At 41.8% G+C, this 18,113-nt stretch overlaps 1 protein-coding gene across 2 annotated transcripts in view; it reads right to left on the bottom strand.

Annotated features, from left to right (window-relative positions):
• EGFLAM (EGF like, fibronectin type III and laminin G domains) overlaps positions 1–18,113 on the bottom strand; it is a 170,246-nt gene that overhangs the window by 109,776 nt on the left and 42,357 nt on the right. The window contains exons 1-4 of one of the 2 annotated variants that reach the window (XM_029217212.1): positions 12,816–13,308; positions 9,487–9,596; positions 8,010–8,093; positions 4,942–4,968 (exon numbers count right to left, since the gene is read on the bottom strand). In XM_029217212.1, the coding sequence (XP_029073045.1) occupies positions 4,942–4,968; positions 8,010–8,093; positions 9,487–9,570 (195 nt within the window). In that variant the 5' untranslated portion in view covers positions 9,571–9,596; positions 12,816–13,308. Of the gene's footprint in view, positions 1–4,941; positions 4,969–8,009; positions 8,094–9,486; positions 9,597–12,815; positions 13,309–18,113 lie in introns of those variants that run through there. The other variant, XM_029217211.1, reaches the window with a different exon arrangement.

The following is an 18,113-nucleotide window of genomic DNA, read 5'->3' as shown; positions in this document are numbered from 1 at the left end:
CCCTTCTTCTGCTTCCCTTGAATCCTTACTTGGGCCATTTCTACAGGCTCCAAGAGAGTGTCTGTCTCCAATCTTCCCTTCCTTCTCTCTCCCCCTGACTGCATCCTACATATAACTGCACGAGGGGTCTTTGCTGAACATATGGTCCTGCTTTCACAGCTCCCTGTCCCCCATCCTCACCCCTGCTCTAATACTCTGCATCTGTGCATCCTAGTTCCACCATCTGTCTCCTGGTTTCATTTCAAGTTGGGTGGTTAGGAGGCTGGGGGCCCCAGGTGTATACAAGACTCCTGTTTCCCTCCTCTCCCAACTGCCACTCCCAGGTTTTTCCCAGGGAAGCGGAATCACACTTTCAAACCAACCCAATGCTCTCACAGCCTTTGCTGTAGAATCCCTTCCTCCTGTGACGTCATTACACTGTATGAAGTACAGGGGTAGTGGTGTGATTTCATAGATATTAGATATGCGCCAATACCAAACACAGCTACCATTAGTTACCACTTATTGAGTGTTTTCTCTGTCCCAGGAACATATGTAGCCTGAGCCTTCCATCAGGCCTATGAGGTAGGTATCACTCTTATTTTCACTTCCAGAGGAGAAAACTGAATCTCTGAAAAGTGAATGATTTGCTCAAGGCTGTATATTTATTAAGCGGCAAAGTGGGGATTTGAATCCTGCTTTGTTTGACTCCAGGGACTAAGTTCTAATTGGATAATACATGAATGAAAAATATTAAATAATATTTAAATCAAAAATTCGTATCATAAACACTGAAGACCAGATAATTATTTTATCTATAAACATGGAAATTTATGTATCTGCAATTTAAAAGTGATCACTGAAAACCAAGGGAAACTACACTTGTAGAAGTTCTTAATGTGGATTAAAAAACAACTAATCTTTTTGTTTGAAGATCAGTGCTACCTTTAGCCCAGGTATATTCTGAGAGGTGGAGGGTCACCCTCCCAGAAGCTAACTATTTCCAGTCTTTTCTGGTGTCTTTTCCTGAGCTGACAGGCTGGTAGATTAGCATAAGAGAGCAAGGGTCAAGGGGACTGAGTAGTTGGGGTCATAAAAAGAGGGGTTGGATTCAATGATTTAACTGTCACTTCTTCCTCCAATATCTCTCCTTCCAAATGGAATCTCTCAGAATAGTGTGACTTGTGATAACCCTTGAATTTTTTAGTAAAATGCTGCACAATTCCACAAGTCTTTCTATTTCTGTCCTTAAATGTCTTATGGCCACTACTTCAGCCTTCATCAAACTAGATAAGATGCTAAAAATACCCTTTTCAAAGTAGAAAAAGTGGTTTTTTTTACCTTGTGGAAGTTTGAAAATGAGTCAAAATATTTATCTCTCTTGGACCTATTTCTGCACAAGATGGTGAGAAACAAAGTCAGAGAAATTGCTTTCTTGGGGTAGAAGCCAGAGTGAATTCCACAGTCTCCTCTGGACCCTTCCATACTTTTTTGGGGGCGGGCGGGGAGCAAAATTGGGTGCATTGCTGCAAAATAACCCTATTTTGTGTCCCTTTCTGAAATACAAAACCCCTTCCAATGGTTGCCTCCTTTGTCTTTTAACACCACCAGTGGCTGTCATGTGATCAGGAAATTTATATTTGTGGAAGATAAAAGCAAGGCTAGTTGGTTAGTTCACTGAGCCCAGGAAGAAAGCTCCAACAACTTTACAACCAAGTGAGCTATTCCCCAGGACACTTGCCTCCCTCACAGACTACCAGAAACAACAAACTTTTGTCTTATGATTGTATAATCATAATATAGTCATAACTTATACTCCAGTTTGGAATTTATAAAATCCCTGTGTACCAGTGCCACATTTAATTCTCACAACAGCTCTGAGATGTTAGTCTTATCCTCCTCATTTTATAGATGATGAAACTGGACCCAGAAAGTTTATATAACTACACTCTGGGCGGGGCAAGAATGGGTCTGGTTTCACTGATAAAATGCACGACTTAATATGCTTCCGACTGCCTGACTCAAGACGGAGTACATCTAATCCTCAGGCTAGCACCTTGTTTTTCAGATGTCCAACTGCCTTTTCCATGTCTACTGCACCAGATCTATTCCCTCCATTCACAGTCTGTGATAGGAATGACTCTCTGCCCCTAGTATCCATTCTCTCCTTTCTTGTAATAGAACCCCTGTACATTTCAGTTGGCCCATGGCCACTCAAAGACTACATTTCCCAGCCTCCCTTGCATCTAGATGTGACCATGTGACTAAATTCTGTCCAATAGGATGTAAGCAGAAATGCTGAGGGCAATTTCTGAATTATCCCTTCGATAGTAAATGATATGTTCCCTTTCCCCTTTTCCTCATCTTTTGGCTAGAATGTGGATGAGGCAGTAAGGTATTTTGGATGATGGAGAGGCAGGCCAGAGGGGTTGGCAAAGCAATGAGATGGAAGAATCCTGGCACAAGGAAGCCACCAGAAGAGCCCTAAACTGGTTATATCCAGACCATTACATGACAGAACAAGAATGCACATCTTGCTAGGATCACTGTTATTTGGGGTTTGGGGACTGCTAAACTTTCATTCTAATTCATGCTAGACACAATGTTCAAAAACAACCTGGACAGCTATGTAAGAGGAGCCCCTGAAAAGAATGGACTATTCTTAACTGAATCCCTGTTCACTTTGCCATGATGAAACCGTGCTGAATGGCTCTGAACTTAAAGCTCTGACCTTGAATCAAACCTCACCTTTACCTGCTTCCATGCTGCACTCTTCTCCTACTGCTGGAAACCCAGGTGGTTTGTTTCCAGAAATGAAGCTGTATGTTGTCTTGTTCACTAGTCTGGACAAGTAGCCCCTACACCGGGAGGGCATCCAGTGAGCACAGCTAAGAGGAGGCATGAACTGGGACAGCACTGGACTAGGAGCCAGGAGACCCAGATTCTAGAGCCAAAGAGCTTTGTGGTTTTGGGGATGCCACTTAACTTCTCTGGGCCAAAGTTTCAATATGGAAATTCTCCAATTCTTCTAAAATAACCTTCACTGGCAGCTAGTAACCTTGGGTTCAACTTCACAGTTGACTCTATAAGTTAAGTCTGTGCCTCGGCTGCCTTAGTAGAAGTTGGGAAAATTTAGCATCATTAGATGGAAGGCACAGGGAAATAGAAAAGGGTTATCTTCCAAACAGCCTTCTTCCAAAGGTCCAGAGGAAGGCTGTGCAGGCCAGAGGGAGGGATTTCCATTCCCTGAGTGGTCACAGAAACATAGAGTATTTTCCAGGGTTTTGCAAGAGGGGCAGCATTGGGGCTGGACAAATCTTCCTTGTATGGATCTACCCTGCATATTGCAGGACACTCAGAATCCCTGAAGCTTGTTCACTAGAATGCCCACACCTATTTACATATGCCCACAGGGAACAAAGAATCCCCCAGTTGGCAGCCATTACTAATTGGCCTCTTCATTTTATAGTCAAAGAGAGGCTCAAGGGGGTTCAGTGACCTTGCCCACAGTTACCCTTGCTCTAGTGACAGAGCTGGGACTAGATGCAAGTCTCATGATTCCTGTCTGCTTTATCCCTTAACCCTGGATAAACCCAAATAGAATCACGACTGTGGGTCAGCCAGACCAGTGGACTCCAAAGCAGGGCGGTGGTGCATCCCCCTGAGAGAGCAAGACAACCTACTGCGATGCTGGAAGAAAACATAAGAACTTGCTACTTCTATTTTATCTCCTCCTTTAAAATGCTGTGGGATTTGATAATGTACACAATATATATGTAGAGTAGCAGATGTATTTACAAGTACATACACCTACGTATATTGGTATATGTTCAAATATTTTTTAACTGATGGTATGCATGATCAAAAAGTGTTGAAGACCACCAGTTTAAGCATCCATTTCTATTTCTAACTCTAAAAACATCACCAAATTGTCCTGATTTGTTTTACTATTTATTTTTCCGGGATGAAACCTGCCAGTTGTTCTTCTAAGAAAAGGTTAAGTATCAAACGCTAATCAAATCAGAAGCCTTTATATAAGCAGACTATCAAAAAGTGCATCAGGATTCCACATAATCCACCAGGTTATTTTGGTCATTTCTTCAGTTGAATAGAACCAATCCTCTGTTCGGCATTCTTCCAGAAAGTCAATCAACCACGTTTAGGTGACCCGGTTTTGTCTCATTGAGAAGGTCTAGGATTGTTAGAGGCAGTGAGGAAAGAAGAAGGAAAAGCGGGTGAAGGAGCTCCCCTCACACTGGGGCTCGCTAGTTGAAATATTTTCTCTCCTTTTCAATCTTTTTCACCTCGTCTTGGAACAGAACTTAAATTACTTCAACCTTTAAAAACGTTGCTCTTTACAAATAGCTCAATTTCATTTCTTTTTATGGCTGAGTAATATTCCATTGTGTATATGTGCCACATCTTCTTTATCCATTCATCCGATGATGGGCACTTAGGCTCTTTCCATCTCCGGGCTATTGTAAATAGAGCTGCAATGAACATTTTGGTACATGACTCTTTTTGAATATGTATAACTGATTCACTTTGTTATAAAGCAGAAACTAACACACCATTGTAAAGCAATTATACCCCGATAAAGATGTTTAAAAAAAAAAGAAAGAAAGAAAAACACCTAGCAAGAAAGAAAATGTATGATGAGAAAAAAGAAATCTGGATTTCACACAAAAATAAAATTCCTTTCGAAAGTATAAAAAACAAACAAACAAACAAAAAAAAAACGTTGCTCTTAACCTTACTCTACCATGTGAGATAAGACAGTTTCTTTCTAAATGATTAAAAATTCACCCGGTATGCTCCGCGACTGCTGCTTCCACTAGAACCAAGCACTCTCCGTGGGCCTTAATCAGCGAGGGAGATGCAGAAAAATCAACATTTTGATGTAAAGAGACCCCCTGAATCCAGGGTTGGGGCAAGGGTTTAACTTTTCGAAAGCATACTTACAAAAATCACCTGATGATCCCATCGTCCCTGGAGAGGAGAAAAAACAAAACAATATGAAAAGGAAAGCAAAGCTTGCAGGAACTAAAATGAACTCGTAGAGTAGCTGCCCTTCCACCACGTGCAGCCAAGGGCAGCAAACACACATCCTGGCAATGTGATTTCTCTTGAACACTCACTCAGTTCTTACTCTGTGCCGCATGTGGTGCTGGGGGTTCTATGACCATGACCTTGTTTAATGCCCACAACATTAAAAGCTGCTGTTCTTGGGCAGCTTTTGGTCTTATTGGGAAAACCACATTTACACTGATAAAACAATTAGAGAGCAACATGAGACCAGATGTCATTTACATGCAACTTACTAGACAGATTGAGGTCTGTAGGATGCTACAGGATGATGTGATGGAGTACAGAGGTTCCCAAACTTTCTCTGTTCATGGCACCATTAGTATCGCCGTATTATTTTTACAGCACCTCTAATCTAGAAAAAATCCCTAACGGTTCCAATTATTCAACAGTTATACCCAAAAGATTTGGTATTAGTAGTTTACACAGATGTTGCTGTTTCCCGTGCAAAGTTCAAATATTCCACGAGGCCCCTGTGAGTTTGCTGCAGAGCCCTGCAGCACACAGGCTGGGAACCACAGATACGCTATCCATGATATAGCTCCTTTTCCAGTTGCTGTATTGTCGATGAGGAAACTGAGACCCAGTAAGGTTACCCAGCTGGTTTGTCGTCATACAGGAATCTGAATGCGAGTCATCTAAATCCAGAGCCCCCTCTGCTGTACCAGACCGCTCCCCTCCCGCTTCCTGACTTGCTGCCTTTATGTCTAGTCATCATTTCCTCTCTCCATGCTCTGTATTCTGCACCTCCCCTGCCCCTCTGCCCAAACACACAAGCCCACGAGCATGTACACACACATATGTGTTGATTCCCTCGCTTCAAACCATTCCTTTCGACTTGAATGCCCCTCTCTCTCCTCTGCCTTTCCAGAAACTGCCCCTGCTTCAATTCTCAGCCCCCACTTTTACCCCTTGACGGCTTGTTCCTATACTAATCTCTCCGTCTTCAAAACCTCAGTCTGTCTAGTAAGTGGCATGTAAATGACATCTGGTCTCATGTTGCTCTCTAATTGTTTTATCAATGTAAATGTGGTTTTCTCAATGAGACCAAAAGCTGCCCAAGAACAGCGACAGTGTGTTATCTCGTGCTGGGTGGAGAGTAGCAACCGTGCAAGTCTGTTGAAATCGGCAAGGTAATCAAATGCTGTAATTTGGTAGCATATTCTAACACCTCGGTGTAGTTAATGGAGAGAATATATTGAACATAAAGGCAACGGTCATCAGGAAAACAACTAACATCTATATGGCTTCTTACTTTTTACTAAAGGCTTTCATATGCACAATTTTATTTGCCACTCACAACAGTGTAATTATGACACCCCTTTCATGGGAGAACGTTGAGGTTTAGACAGTTTAAGTAGCTTTGGCCAAAGTTACCCAACCTGCAAGTGGAGGAAGGAGGTCTGGAAGCCCAGGGTGCCTGTCTCCCTTCCTGGCCTCTGCTTTCTGTTTGCACTGCAGTGGCCTTCCCAGAAATGCCAGAGTGTCGGGCCCGGGTTCATGTAACGGGGCAGGATCTTGATTTCAGAGGCACCGTGCGGGGTCCAGGACCCCTGTCACCAGCACCGTGCCCTCTCCGCACAGGCTGTGCGTGAGCCACACTCACTGCAGGACAGGAGGCTAGGCAGCTGGGAACACCGCTAGGGATGATGTCAGCCCCACGGTGGGGTCCAGGGGCTCGTTGAAAGTTCCAGTGCTGTCAAGGGGAGATGGCACCTCAACTGGTGGTGGCCTAGGTGCAGCCAACCCGATCTCCCCACCTCGGGAGAGACTAAACCACAGAGGCTGGGGCTGAGCGCTCCTGAGGCAAATGAGGGGTACTTAAGCAAAAGTCTGAGAATAAAAGCAGCATGCAAAATACAAATAAGCCGAACACGTGCATCTCTTCTTCTTTGAGTAATGAGAGCTTTGGTAAAAATAGCCAGAGCAGGACCCGGAATTCAGTCTGCCCTGGGTTTACAGTCAACCGTTACTTGCTAACGTACGGTTTGAAGAACGTGACTTCACCTCTCTGAGTCTCAGCATCCTTGTCAGGAAAATGAGGTCACAGTATAGTCGTAAAGATGAAATGGAAGAACAAATGTAAAAGCATGAGGGAGAGTGCCTGGCAGGTAACAGACTCTCAGGAAGTGACAGCTACTCATCACGGATGACAAATAAGTTTCTAGATGCTGTGCCCCGCAGGCATTTACTAAATAGGAGTTACAAACACCACCTCTTCCTCCACCACCATTGTAGCTATGGTATTCTGGGCACTGATGCTAACTCCTTGTAGAGCAATTAGAAAGGCTCTAGCCTGTAGAATAATTGTAGTAGAACGGGGAAGGAGGCAGCGAGTGAAAGAAAAGAAAACAGAATATGCCTAAGGCAGAGAAATTCACCCCAAGAGACCTTGACAGGAAACAGAAAAGAAACAGATGAAGAGCCAGCAACTGGTTAGTGGAAGGACAGGATGCCGGCTGGGGAAGAAAAATAAACAACTTGCACCGTTTGAATATACATTTCCAATTACACCTTCTGCATTGTGTCTCTAGGGAGTTGAGAAGATACAAATGTGTCATATTTATTTATAAAGCTTTATTGGGATTTCAAAAAAAACCAGAATTGAATTTTATGGAGAAAAGAAGGGGAGAAAACAGCTGTAAGATAGCTGTTTTCTCGCAGGATAAATGGGGTGGGCTGAGTCCAGCATGGAAGCTGCCTTTCTGGAAGCTTTCCTCATATGGCTGCCTTTCCGGAGATACACATGCACGTGATGGGTTTATGGCCACGAAAGACGTTATAAATTCCAAAAGACTATACAAACATTAGTTTTCATTGTTGTTGCTATTATTATTATACATTCATCAGCACATATACACACCAAACTAGAAATCCTTCCGAATATCAATGAAATGCCAACCAGGGATGTGCTTTTAGGAGGCTTCCAGGACGGAGCTACTCACCGTGGTCAGGGTATCCAGGCCGAGTGGCACACCGTGGGACCGCTCCTGCAGGGATTTATCTACGCCGACCTCAGAGTAAAAGACCTGGAAAAGATGCAGACATCCGTGTGAGAGCGGGGCCAGCACTTCTCCACCAGACCAAGGGCCCGTGGTTCGAACTGTACTCACAACCACAGCGGGTCCTGAGGCGCGCTGCCTCACCTCTCTCACACTAGTTCCTTGTCAGCAAACATCAGACATACCTGGCCAGGGTTGCAAACTCCTAAGCCTGCAGAGACCCAGAGGAGGACACGGAGTAAAGTGGAATGGAGAGGGCTGGGCCCGGTGCCTAGTATTTTCCCCGAAACCATGATTCTCTCAGGTAATCTTTCATTTTCCCACTTTTGATTCTACCTCAGTCTAGAAATCCATTTCTCTACTTTAAGGTGACAACAGGACAAGGGTCATGATACATGGCTTCTCTCCCTTGGTGAAGGGGAGACAGGAGGGAATGGTGGGTCTGGGGTCTTATGGGGGGTTTACATCCCGGTGGGCAGCTCAGCTCCAGCAGGCTTGGCGCCCCATAGGAAGGTGAGCCTGGGGTGGCCAGCTCTCCAGATAGTCCCAGAGATTTCAGCCTTTCAAGTATTTATCTGAAATCTCCTAACTTCTTTGTTTTTTTGGAAGTTTTTAATTTAATTTTATTTATTTTTGTATACAGCAGGTTCTTATTAGTTATCCATTTTATACCTATTAGTGGATATATGTCAATCCCAATCCTAACTTCTAAAAGTTGACTCATTTTTTTTTTTTTTGTGGTACGCGGGCCTCTCACTGTTGTGGCCTCTCCCGTTGCGGAGCACAGGCTCCGGACGCGCAGGCTCAGCGGCCATGGCTCATGGGCCCAGCCGCTCTGCGGCATGTGGGATCTTCCCGGACCGGGGCACGAACCCGTGTCCCCTGCATCGGCAGGCGGACTCTCAACCACTGCGCCACCAGGGAAGCCCGAGTTGACTCATTTTTAAAAACACTGTTCAAAGAGAACATTTTGGTAAACTGAAAAAGGGTCAGTTTGTAAACTCTCGGAGGTAGGAATGCATTCTCTGTTCCCTTCTCCACTTTGCCTGTCCACCCAGTCACTTTCATTCAGATTTTAGATTATTTTGTCCTATTGACAAAATAGGACAGTGACTCTCTATTATTTCCCATGTTTCTGCTTTAGTCTCCAAATTTAACTGTGGGCAGTTGGAGATCAGGAAGCATGCCTTCTACTGAGTTTATATTTTCCCATCCCAGAACAGGGCAAGGACTCAGTAGAGCCAACTGACTTTCAGGGCACTTACAAATGACCTTAAAGGGAAACATCTCTGGTTTCACGGAGGGAGAATGAAGCCCCACACGGGAAGGCTGGTATCAGGAGGCCGTATACAGCAGATGGGGAGGAGGAACAGTTACCCCAACACACCCACTACAGAAATCCCCGTGCCCAGGTACTCACAGTATACCCCATGATGGGGCTCCCAGGATGCCTTGGCATCTTCCACTGGATGCTGAAAGCTGTACAGTTCAGTGCCTCTAGCATGATATCAAGAGGCGGCCCCACCTTGCCTGCCCCAAAACAAAAGAGATGGTGTTACACATCCCACCTTGAGTACACTTAACACGAGATATAAGAGTGTGTGCTTACAGATGGAGAGCATACTTAAAGATGATTTCACAGGCCAGAAATGCAGACATCTCTCCAGAAGGCCACACCTGTGGCAGCTGACTTCACCAGACCTCTACTGACCCCTCCCAAACCTGCAATGGGAGGGAAATCAGCCCAGCTATCGCCCACAGTCCCTTCTGTAACTCCTAATACCTCAAGGACCAGCAAAGGGAGATTCAGGGCCGCATAGACCAAGGTGCTTGGAATGCATTAAAGCAAGATAGTGAATTTTTTTTGGTTTACTCAGTAACATATATGTTTTATAGATATGTTATATAGATTCTGTTTATATATCTCGTATATTCTTACTGCTGAATATTTCAAAAATGTGGTTTAGTATAAAATGGGGTTAGGAAATTTCAAATGTTTTACTGTATTCTTACCTTAAATAATTTTATGGTTATAAACAATAAATTTTATGTTTATAAAAACAACATACGCAGATTTCAAAATTTAGAAAACAAAACCAAAAAATTCCATCATTCAAAAATGAGTCCTGCCAACATTTTTATATAGTATACCTTCTTTTGGTTACATGGAATTTTTTGAAATATATATATATATATATATATATACACACACACACATACAAACATGTTTATATAATGTATATATAATTTTAATTGTTTATTGTGTTCATTACATATAATATTCATATTATATATATTCAATATATATTCATAAATATTATTTGACTTAGTATATATAGTGTATATATAAATATTAATATATATATAAACTGATAGTATGTATTTACTAATCAAAATAGTTATTTTTATTTTTAATGGCTGTTAGCTCTTCCATATAATGCATGTGCCATAATTTATAGTGTATCTCATTCCACTATTGTTAGACACAATTTATTTCTGACATTTTGCTATTTTAAATAATGCTCCATGAGGGCCGCAACTAGGTATGTCCTGTTCAGAGCACAGATAAATGGAAGGGCTCAATAAACGTTCCTTCAGTGAACGAGTGTTCTTCAGTTTGATTTTCCACTTACTAATATGTCCTGATGATCTTTCTTTTTAGTGACTGTGTATAATTCTCCAGCATATCAGTTGGGATACTCTGTTTGCAATTCACAGAGATCTAATGTGTCTATTTACTGGGCTACTGCTGGTGCCTTCCACCACCAATATTTTCAATAACAAAATCGAAGGCCTTTCTGGTGGACCAAGTAACAGAGGTTCAGTGTCATCAATCGGCAATAACGGCCATAGACACCTACCACTGCCACCAGTGCTGTGACTCAGGGATTTGATCTTCAGCTGTTCTCTGGCTCTGCCTTGGTTCAAGATTTAAAGTCCCATCTGATTGGCCAAACTTATGTCACGTGACAAACATGTCATGTGACCAAAGGATCAGAGAGGAAAGATCAGTTTTTTCTGGTTTCCAAACTGGAAACGGACAGGATGAATGGAGTCCCGGAAATAGTTCTTCCACCAAGCCTATCCACTGTACGGGAGTTTCCCAAAGGAGGACAGGATCATAGGAAAAGAGTAGTGGGCAGTGGGATGGCCAAATACTCTGCTATGTAGAGCGTGCACGGACATTAACTGTTACTCCAGTCATTGACATTTAGGTTGTTTCCAAAATTTCACTGTTAAAAATAAGGCTGAGGGCTTCCCTGGTGGCGCAGTGGTTGAGAGTCCGCCTGCCGATGCAGGGGACGCGGGTTCGTGCCCCGGTCCGGGAGGGTCCCACATGCCGCGGAGCGGCTGGGCCCGTGAGCCACGGCCGCTGAGCCTGCGCGTCCGGAGCCTGTGCTCCGCAACGGGAGAGGCCACAACAGTGAGAGGCCCGCGTACCGCAAAAAAAAAAAAATAAAAAAAATAAGGCTGAGAAGAACATCTGTGTGTGTGCCTTTTCATGCACAAAAGTCCGAGCATTTCTAGGATGGATATCTATTAAAAATTATGAGTAGATGCATCTTCATTTTTAATAGCTACTGACTTTTTGCTCTCTAAAAAGGATTTAATAAATGAATCTTGAAGTACATTCAATTTTTTCATTTGGGTAAATTCTCAAAGCAGAATTTTTGTGTCTAAGACAGAATTTCTCAACCTCCACTCTACTGACATTTCGGGCTGTATATTTTTTCGTGCGGGCTGTCCTGTGCATTGTAGGATGATGTTGAGATGCATCCCTGGTCTCTGCCCACGAGATGCTAGTAGCACGCACCAACTGTAGTTGTGGAAACCAAAAACATCTGCAGACATGGTCAAATGCCCCACGGCAGGCAAAACTGACTCCGGCTGAAAACTGTTGATCCAGAGAATGAATGCTTTAAAGATTTTTATAAATATAACCAAACTTACATCTAGAAAATTAACCAATTTAGAAGCTTATGGAGGTGTATGAGAATGCCCAGTATAAGGAACACATCTTCCCCAGATCTGAGTATTACTTTAAAATCGTTGCTACTTTGATAAGAAAGAAAGAGGAATATTTTAATATCTTCTTTGGCTATTTTTCTTCCTCCCTTCATGTGTTTTGTACATTTTTCAATTGGGTTATTTTTTTTTCCCACTGATTTAAAAGGGCTCTTAATATGTTCAAAGATCTGAGTCATTTACCTATACTTTTTCCTGTGTAGTTTTACATTTGGGTTCAGCTGTATAATTATTTATTACTGGGCAGTTTTATTGCTGAGTGGGGGTCTATGCTATCAAAATCTCAAAGGAAGCTGGGAATGGGGGAAAAGATAGTGGAAATGATTTACAGAACCCTCACAGACCACAGAATAACCAGTAAGCACAATCTCATCCTAGGTCCTAGGAGTAGGACTACTCTCTTCATTTTGGGGAAAATTACAACTTATCAAGTTGGGCTACTTGGGTCAGTTCGTGGGAAACCAGTCCTTGTATCCCTTGTGGATCTGTTCAGTACAGAAAACAGAAAACTCTCTAGGTATTTTAAGCAGAAACATGGTTACAAAATTGGTGGAAAGACTAGAATTCAGGAGTCTCCATTAGCTCTATTTTATAAATATGTAAATAAATAGGTGAGAAAGAGAGAGAGATAATAGGTAGATAGATGATAACTAGCTAATTCGCTATTGCAGTGATTCAAAACCAAGAAACCCCAGCCTTCACACTTGATCCTGCCATTCTTACCATTACAATTGCCTCCAGACACACACGAAAGTGGCGGTGAACCTTGGAATGATGAGTTGTCATGTTTTGATGGCTTGCTTGGCAGGAGAAACAGCAGCCGGAAAGTGGCCTTCCTCCCATTCCTGCCTTCTGTAAGTCCTAATAGTGCATCTAATTGGTGGGACCTAATTTACCTCCAGAATACTGACTGCAAGGCAGTCTGGGAAATGTTTGTATTTCTCCAGCCTTTGCATTACAGTAATGACACCTAAAAGGAGGGTAAAATGGATGTTGAACAAGCCAATCCACAGTATCCATGACATGCTGGTACCATGAAAAGCCTGAATTCTAATATACTATCCCCTTTATGTTCATATTCTCTAAGAAAGTATTCTAATCAAGCCCTGCTGGAACACAGCTAGATATGACTTCTATTTTTATCGGCATATTCTTTCATTTATTCAATCTTTCACACCCCTAACATGTATTTATCGAGCTCCTATATGTATCAGGCACTGGCTTAGTCAGTGAGGCTACCTTAATAATGAAGAGACACAGGGGACCACCAACAAGTTAGCAGGACATTACAACTGGGTGTGAGGAACATAAAGGGAAGGATGGAGCACTTTGGTGGCACAGAGCAAGGACACACCTGACTCCACCTGGCGGACTAATAAGAATGCGACAGAGTGGGGATGGAGAAGTGTCTCAAGCAGAGGGAGCAGTATACACTCTTCCTCAAAGAGTCGGGGGAAGCACCACATAACAGAGCGCCACGGTTGAGTAGATGTGGGTGGGGTGATGAATGAGAGTCGTGAAAGCTCCAAGGATTCTGCCTTGAGCAGCGCAGGGGAGGGGTGCGTGTCATCCACTCATCTAGGATCACAAAGGCACCTTTGACTGCTGCTGGTGTAGGAGATGTGGTCGTCGGCAGCTGGTGAGTGAGAGGTAGCCAGGTCAGACATTTGGGCCAAACACCAAAACCATCTCAGACGAATCAAATGGTTAAAGATGGGAAATCAAATTATGGAAAAGAATTGAATTTTAAAATCAGATACTTTTTTTTTGAAGATAAACCTTTCTAAGCTTAAAAGTGCTAAAGTGGGCTTCCCTGGTGGCGCAGTGGTTGGGAGTCCGCCTGCCGATGCAGGGGACACGGGTTCGTGCCCCGGTCCGGGAGGATCCCACGTGCCGCGGAGCGGCTGGGCCCGTGAGCCATGGCCGCTGGGCCTGCGTGTCCGGGGCCTGTGCTCCGCAACGGGAGAGGCCGCGGCAGTGAGAGGCCCGCGTACCGCAAAAAAAAAAAAAAAGTGCTAAAGAAAATAAATCAAAAGTGATGGATCCACGTCATAAAACTTCATTATGCTCTTCAAAGATTACAAAAGAAAAAACAACAGATCAAAAGGTAAATAATTGCAGCAAAATGCAGGCCAAGGGATCCCTTTATTATAAAACTCATACATAGTGAGAAAAAACATTCAGGCCCTGAGTATGTTTATAAAATATACACAAATAAAATATGAAGAGACAACTCCCATAAGAGAAAATATAGCTGATAAACACACATGACAAAATATTCAAATTTGCTCGTTATCAAATAAATACAACTTCTTAAAATTGAGCTGTCATTTTCACCTATTAAATTAGCCAAAAATGTTTAAGTGATAGTAACTAATGCTGACAAGAGTACATAAATGTGCTAGTCTCAAAAAATTACTTATGGCAGAGTAAATGAGCGCAGGCATTTTGGAAGACAACTTGGCAAAATGCAGTAATATCCGGAGCCACAAGTATGTTCCTTCCCTTGGATTCTCTGAGGTGGGATTACAGTCTGTCGTGAGGAAAGAATCTTAAAAGAAGAGAAGGCTGCTCGCGTGAAGATGTTCTTCAGAGGATCACTTGTGATATGGAAAGACCATAAACAATCTAAATATTTAGAAACAGGGCAAAAGTCAAGTCAATAATAGTACATTACCAAGATGGACTGTTATACAAACATCAAAAATGAGATTTGACTAAACACGTTACGGTTTCTTAGGATCTGGAACAGGGAAAGGACGTAGTGGGAAAATGAGCGAAATCCAAAGTCAGTAGTTTATTTGATAATATTGTACTATTACTAGTTAGTACTAGCACTAGTTAATCTTTTAGATTCCACAAATGTACCACGGTTATATAATACGTTAACATGAGGAGAAACTGGGTAAAAGACAGGAATTCTATTATTTTTGCAACTCTCTATAAATCTAAATTAATTTCAAAATTAAAAGTTTATTTTAAGAATGAGGCTTGTATCACTCTGTAGCAACAATTAGGATGTAGTGTTAAATAAAAAGTATACCCAATTACCATCAATACTGTTATTAGAGTCATACGAAATACTCATTTGTAAAATAACTGGAAGGCAAGAGTAAAAGGCTAATTGTTACATTAAGGTAGTTGAGATTAAGGATGATTTTTTCCCCTGTTTTCTTCTATTTAGTAAGCTTTACAGATTGTTATTATATTATTTTTCATAATTTGAAAAAATTACCTGGAAAAGTATTTTTATATTCAAAGACCAAATGTTGCATGGGCGCCTGTATGACCAGGCTCCTTCAGAACCAAAGGAAATCTACAAAATAACGCTTCATGAAGCGTTTGTACTAGTTTATACCAGGCGGTTTAGGGGAGGCTGCGTTGTCTCATGTTTGCTGTCTGTCTCTCAATCTAGCAGTAAGGTTAAAAATAGTTTGTAATTAATGAAGCAGATTTACTAGCTCTTAACCAAAGGTAATGTACCTGCATAAAATAATATGCCCGTATCACAAGTCAACTATCACAGTAAAATGAAGGTGTCCAGGAAAGAGGCTATTGCTGCCAAAAACAGTGCCACACAGATTTGTCAATCAACAGTGACTGAAGCACTAATGGGGGGACCTGATATTATAAAGCACACAGAACAGGCACTCTCTTGCTCCGCCCTACTTTGGAGGCTGGCCATAATCTAGAACAGTATTTCCCCCAATTTTTTGCTCCCTATGCCCTCAATTCTCGACAGTTCCGATTCTAAATTACATCTCACAATTATGTCCCTTTGGATGTAACTGTGTCCAAGGGGGCATCAACACGGGGCCTCACAGGACATAAAGGCCTAGAGGATGGCCCAGCCAGATCTCACGATGTGTAGGGGAGGAGAGGTGGGGTCATGACCATGGTCCTGGCCTCACATCTTCATGAAGATTCTAAACTAGAGCTGGTGGGGAAGCCAGTGCTCTGAGCATGCTGCCTTTATAGTATACTCATTCAGGTGTCCTTGAATACTGATTGGAAGATTTTCTTTTCCCTTTCTCAAAATAATTAACATGTAATGCTATAATTATTATTATTATGTGAATTTTCAAATCTTTTTTAAAAAGAAATAAAATAGGACAAAACTTTTGCAAACCATATATTTGATATATATAAGTATATAAGGAACTCATACAACTCAACAGCAAAAAACCAAATAATATGATTAAAAAATGGACAAAGAACATGAATAGACATCTTTCCAAAGAAGATGTACAAATAAATAGCCAACAGATACATGAAAAGGTGCTCAACATCACAAATCAGGAAAATGCAAATCAAAAGCACAAGGAAGTATCACCTCACACCTGCAAGAATGGCTATTATCAAAAAGACAAGAAATAACAAGGATTGGCCAGGATGTGGAGAAAAGGGAACCTTTGTGCACTGTTGGTGGGAATGTTAATTGGTACAGCCACTATGGAGAACAGTCTGGAGGTTACTCAAATAATTAAAACTAGAACTACTATGTGATCCAGCTATCCCACTTCTGGGCAGTTATCTTTATCTGAAGGAAATGAAAACAGAATCTCAAAGAGATATCTGTACTCCCATGTTCATTGCAGCGCTATTAACAATAGCCAAGATGTGGAAACAACTAAGTGTCCATTGATGGATGAATAAAGAATATGTGGTAGATATAGATATAGATATATACACACATATACATAAAATGGAATATTATTCAACCATAAAAAAGGAAATCCTGCCATTTGTGATGACATGGGTGAAACTTAAGGGCATTATACTAAGTGAAATAAGTCAGACAGAGTAAAGCAAATACCATATTATATCACTTATATGTGAAATACAAAAAAAGCCAAACATAATAAAAAACAGAGAGTAGATTGGTGGTTGCCAGAGGTGGGAGAAGGTGAAAAGGTAGACGGGGTGGGCAGGGAGAGTGGGTGAAGGTGGTCAAAGCATACAAAGTTTCAGTTATAAATTGAATAAGTAAGTTCTGGAGATCTAAGGTACAGCAAGATGACTATAGTTAATAGTACCTGAAAGTTGCTAAGACAGTAAATTTTAAATATTCTCACCATACACACACAAAAATGCTAACTATGTGAGTGATGGATGTGTCAACTAACCTTACTGTGGTAATCATTTCTCTCTCTATGTATCAAATCACCACACTGTACACCTTAAACTTACACAATGTTATATGTCAATTATATCTCAATAAATCTGGAAATAAATAAATAAATAAATAAATAAATGTATGTATGTTGGGGGATGGGATAAAATATAGCTGAAACGCCATTCTCCACTCCTCTCTTCCAGAAGTAACAACCATTTGGTGTTACAAGTCCTATCCCCATGTGAGTTTGTGCACTCTGATTTTATCTGCACATTTCTTATTTAATATTTTTACTGGAAATAACTTAATTGTCCACCGGTAAAGGAAGGGATAAACTGGTTTATTCATACAATGTATCAGTATCTTTTCTACGTGAACAGTTATTCCTTTAAAGAGAAAAAGAGATCTGAGAAAAAAGAGAGAGAGAATGAGAGAGAGAGAGAAGAAAACTTTTGTGTATTTTAAAGCACTATTCAAGTATTAGCCAGCTTCTGGTCTTCCCCTCACTTCTGGCTTAGCAACCACCATTCTTTGGTTTCTAAATACATTGCCACTTGACCATGGGCATTTCAGTTTCCAAAATCTCATCACTGCCATCTGCTGATCCTTTTGTCCTGCTGGTTAACGCTCTTCGCCCCAGCTGACAAGCATTTTAGTGCAGTTTTTTAGGGACCGGTAGTAAATATGTTTGTTCAACCCACCACGTGTCACCAGAAATCAACTGATCCTCATAAGAGTATGGGATAGCGGAAGGAGACATTATTCCCGCTTTACAGATGAAGAAACTGAGGTCTAGAGTCTACTGATGTAAGATCTTATCAACGGGGCAGGAGATAGAGACAGTGAGTAGTAACAAAGAAGAGATGATCTCCTCTCAACCCCTTAAAGTTTGTGTTCTTGGTGAT

The sequence above is a fragment of the Monodon monoceros genome, unplaced genomic scaffold (assembly GCF_005190385.1).
Source record: "Monodon monoceros isolate NGI ecotype Baffin Bay Population unplaced genomic scaffold, NGI_Narwhal_1 Super_Scaffold_12, whole genome shotgun sequence".
In the NCBI taxonomy this organism is placed as follows: domain Eukaryota; kingdom Metazoa; phylum Chordata; class Mammalia; order Artiodactyla; family Monodontidae; genus Monodon; species Monodon monoceros.
This window is presented reverse-complemented; position numbering and strand designations above follow the sequence as displayed.